We start from the raw sequence: 3,707 nt of genomic DNA, 5'->3' as shown, positions 1-3,707 counted from the left end.
ACATTAGGTTAGCGGATCCCTTTGTCAATTCTGCAAAAACTAACACAATTTTTTCTTTCTCAATGATTCTGAATGAGTGTGTTTCGCTCCATCTCATTCAACCCTAGAGTACTCATAAAAATATGAGCCGACTACTAGCCATTTGACGCCTAATTTTATTCACAACTAGCAATGATATCCATGTTTTCCCTAGTTTAAAAATTCAGTGTTCCTACGTCATTACGAGAATAACAAAAATTCTAACTATAACCAAGTGATTAAATTACAACAAACAAACAAGTATGATCATGATCTAGTTCAAAAGCAAGCTATAAGACTTGTGAAAAAAACTTTGTTTCTAGGCATGTAAATAAATTCATTAAGACTTAATCATCCCTCTATTCGACATCACTACACTCAAATCAACACCAACCTACCAATCATAAACAGCTCATCCTACGGGATCATGTTATATGCATGCAAATGCAACTACATGGACTCACATAATAACATGAACAAATATGCAAACAAATATGACCTATATGAACAATCATGCAAAAACAATGAACGAACTACAACTAAACATGCAATATGAATCTATATGAACACGACACACAACTAATACTTACATTATCACCCCCAAACTTAAAATATTCAATGTCCTCATTGAAGGTAATAATAATGATACAAGGCATACCTAGTCGTTGGTGGGATCACCCTCCTTGGGTGGAGAATCAGGTGGCGGGTAAATAGTGCTCGCTTCAAATACAGGCCAATCGACCTCGATACCAGTGGCTCTAAAACCAGTACTCAAAGCCTGTGTCAAATCCTGAGCAAAACGGATGTGAATATCATTCATGGCATCCATACTCCGAGTCAATATCCTGTACTGAGCATCTTCAAGTCCAGTCATATTCCCTGTCTGCTCTGCACGAGAAGATATAATGGCTACATGCTGCGCACGAGAAAAACTTGGAGGATCCGGGCGGCTACCCTCTGAATCATCAATAATATAGCCTAACCCCCTCTCGTGGGGCCAACCGCCATCCCATTCCTCCATCCGAGAAATCATAGAACCATCAATAGGGGCACTCGACATCTGCAACTGCACATGCTCAGACCACCTAACACCCACAGATGTGCACAATTAGTAACAATAGAGGTATGAGGAATCGCCCATGTCGTCCCCCTCGCAGAAATCGCAGCATGCTCTGCTGAATGACATAACCAAGATCAACGCACTCCTCATTCAGAATCCCCCATAAGAGAATAACCCGATCCACAGTAACCTCGTATGAATGCGAAGAAGGCAGAATATTAGAACATATAAATAGGTTCCAAGCCCTAGCATACCTGTTCATACAAGAAGCAAGAAAAGTAAGCGGCTCAGTGGTGTCTGCTTTGTACTTCCACTTCGTGCCTGGAACACATAATTCTTCCAAAATTTAAACCAAGTCAAAATCCTCCCTAGTCTTCTGCACCCAATCATCAGCAGTCCTAGGCCTCGCGAGCTGACGCAGAATCCGGCGAATAGAAGCAGGCCGGTAATCCACAGTCAAACCCCGAACCATAGAAAATCCATTCTTCCCAGCCTTAGCATTGGCATAAAACTCCCACACAATGCTCAATGGAACCGCATATGGTACTTCAAAAAAACTCTTCCAACCTTTCTCAGCAATCATCTCCAATAGCTTCCCATATTGAGTCGTAGGCAAGAATCCCCTCTCCTTAGCCACCGGTTTAGACATCAACTTAGTGAACTCCGCCTAAGCCTCTAGTGAAGTAAATATGTTCTCTGTGCCACCTATACTAGAATCCTCGATAGACGAGGGATGGGTGCTACTACTCCCCATGGTTCGTGCTCTTTTAGGTGCCATAATCACAAGTGATAGTGATTTGGGTGTAAGTATTGTATGTAGAAGAGGCTAGGGTTTGTGGGTATAAGAGATGTGTTTGTATGTATGTAGATGTATATATATAGGATAGAGATAGAGATAGGTGGGGTGGGGAGTTGTTTCGGGTGTAGAAATAGGGTTAAAATTAGGGTAGAATTCGGGTTTGGGCTTGGGTTATCTGATTTTATGTTTTTTCACTCTTTTTTTCTTTTCAAGGGACCTCGCGCGGGCGCGCTTCATATGGGCACGGGCGCGCCGCACTTCTGGAATTTTTTTTCAGTGTTTTGATTTATTTATTTTTTTAATTTTTTTTCTTCAGCAAAAATACAATAAATGCATGGGTTTCCTCCCATAAAGCGCTTGTTTTATGTCTTTAGCTTGACGTGAAACTTCGAAATCAAGTTATCACAAGAACGGCGCTCACCACCTCACGGTTCACCGTAACCCATAATAATGCTTCAACCTCTGACCATTTATTTTGAAAGCTTGGTCTGGATGCTTATCAAAAATTTCCACAGCGCCATATGGAAACACAGTTTTGACAATGAACAGACCTGACCACCGTGACTTAAGCTTCCCTGGAAAAAGTCGGAGACAAGAGTTGAACAATAGAAATTGCTGACCAGGCATAAATGACTTGTGCACTAACCTCCTATCATGCCATCTCTTGACCTTCTCATTGTATAACTTGTTGTTTTCATAAGCCTATAGACAAAATTCATCGAGTTCATTAAGTTGGAACATTCTCTTTTCTCCAGCAGCTTCCATGTCAAGATTCAGCTTCTTCAAATCCCAATATGCTTTATGTTCTAGCTCCGCAGGCAAATGACACGCTTTACCATATACCAAATGGAAAGGAGACATGCCTAGATGAGTCTTGATTATTGTTCTGTAGGCCCAAATAGCATCATCTAGCTTGAAAGACCAATCTTTCCTTGACGGACTCACAACCTTCTCCAAGATTCGCTTGATCTCTCGATTAGAGACTTCAGCTTGCCCATTAGTTTGAGGATGATAAGTTGTGGCCACATGATGATTCACATGATATCCTTCCATTAATGCATAAATCTGTGATTACAGAAATGCGATTCCTCATCACTGATTATGACCCTTGGAGTACTGAAACGTGTGAATATCTGCTTATGAAGAAAATTGATCACCACCTTAGCATCATTGGTTGGCAAAGCTTTAACCTCAACCCATTTGCCAAAAGAATATATTAATTATTGCATGACGAGACAAATGACCCCATGAAGTCGATTCCCCAAACATCGAAAATCTCAACTTCGAGAAGCAGATTGAGAGGCATATCGTCTCTCTTGGACATATTTCCAATTCGTTGGCAACGATCACATCTCAACACGAACTGATGAGCATCTTTAAATAAAGTAGGCCATAAAAATCCCGCTTGAAGGATACGGGTAGCTATCTTTTATCCACCATAATGACCACCATACGCAATAGAATGAAAGTCTTGCAAGATACCCTCCGTCTCACAATACGGAATGCACTTCCTGATTATATGATCTGCCCCTTTTCTGAACAAGAACGGCTCATCCCATCGATACCACTTCACCTCATGTAGAAACTTTTTCCTTTGAGCATAAGAGAGTTCCAGGGGAATAACATTACTAACAAGATAGTTCATAATATTTGCAAACCATGGTTCTTCTTCTTGGACCCCAAAACGTTGCTCATCTGGCAACGTCTTATCCTTTGAAGCTTTGCCTTGATCTTCCAAACGTGAGAGATGATCCGCTACCTGATTTGATGTACCATTCATGTCTTTGATTTCCAGCTCGAATTCCTCTAACAAGAGAATCCATCGAATCA

At 41.1% G+C, this 3,707-nt stretch overlaps 1 protein-coding gene across 1 annotated transcript; it reads right to left on the bottom strand.

Moving 5' to 3' along the window:
* Positions 1-2,309: 2,309 nt before the first annotated feature.
* Positions 2,310-2,930, bottom strand: LOC141714909 (uncharacterized). Its single transcript, XM_074518405.1, has 2 exons — positions 2,588-2,930; positions 2,310-2,452 (listed from the first exon to the last, which is right to left on the bottom strand). The coding sequence occupies exons 1-2, from the start codon at positions 2,928-2,930 to the stop codon at positions 2,310-2,312; spliced, it is 486 nt and encodes a 161-aa protein (XP_074374506.1).
* Positions 2,931-3,707: the final 777 nt, after the last annotated feature.

The sequence above is a fragment of the Apium graveolens genome, chromosome 3, assembly GCF_009905375.1.
Source record: "Apium graveolens cultivar Ventura chromosome 3, ASM990537v1, whole genome shotgun sequence".
NCBI classification, from domain to species: domain Eukaryota; kingdom Viridiplantae; phylum Streptophyta; class Magnoliopsida; order Apiales; family Apiaceae; genus Apium; species Apium graveolens.
The sequence above is the reverse complement of the archived record's forward strand: the minus strand, read 5'-3'. Positions and strand labels throughout refer to the sequence as shown.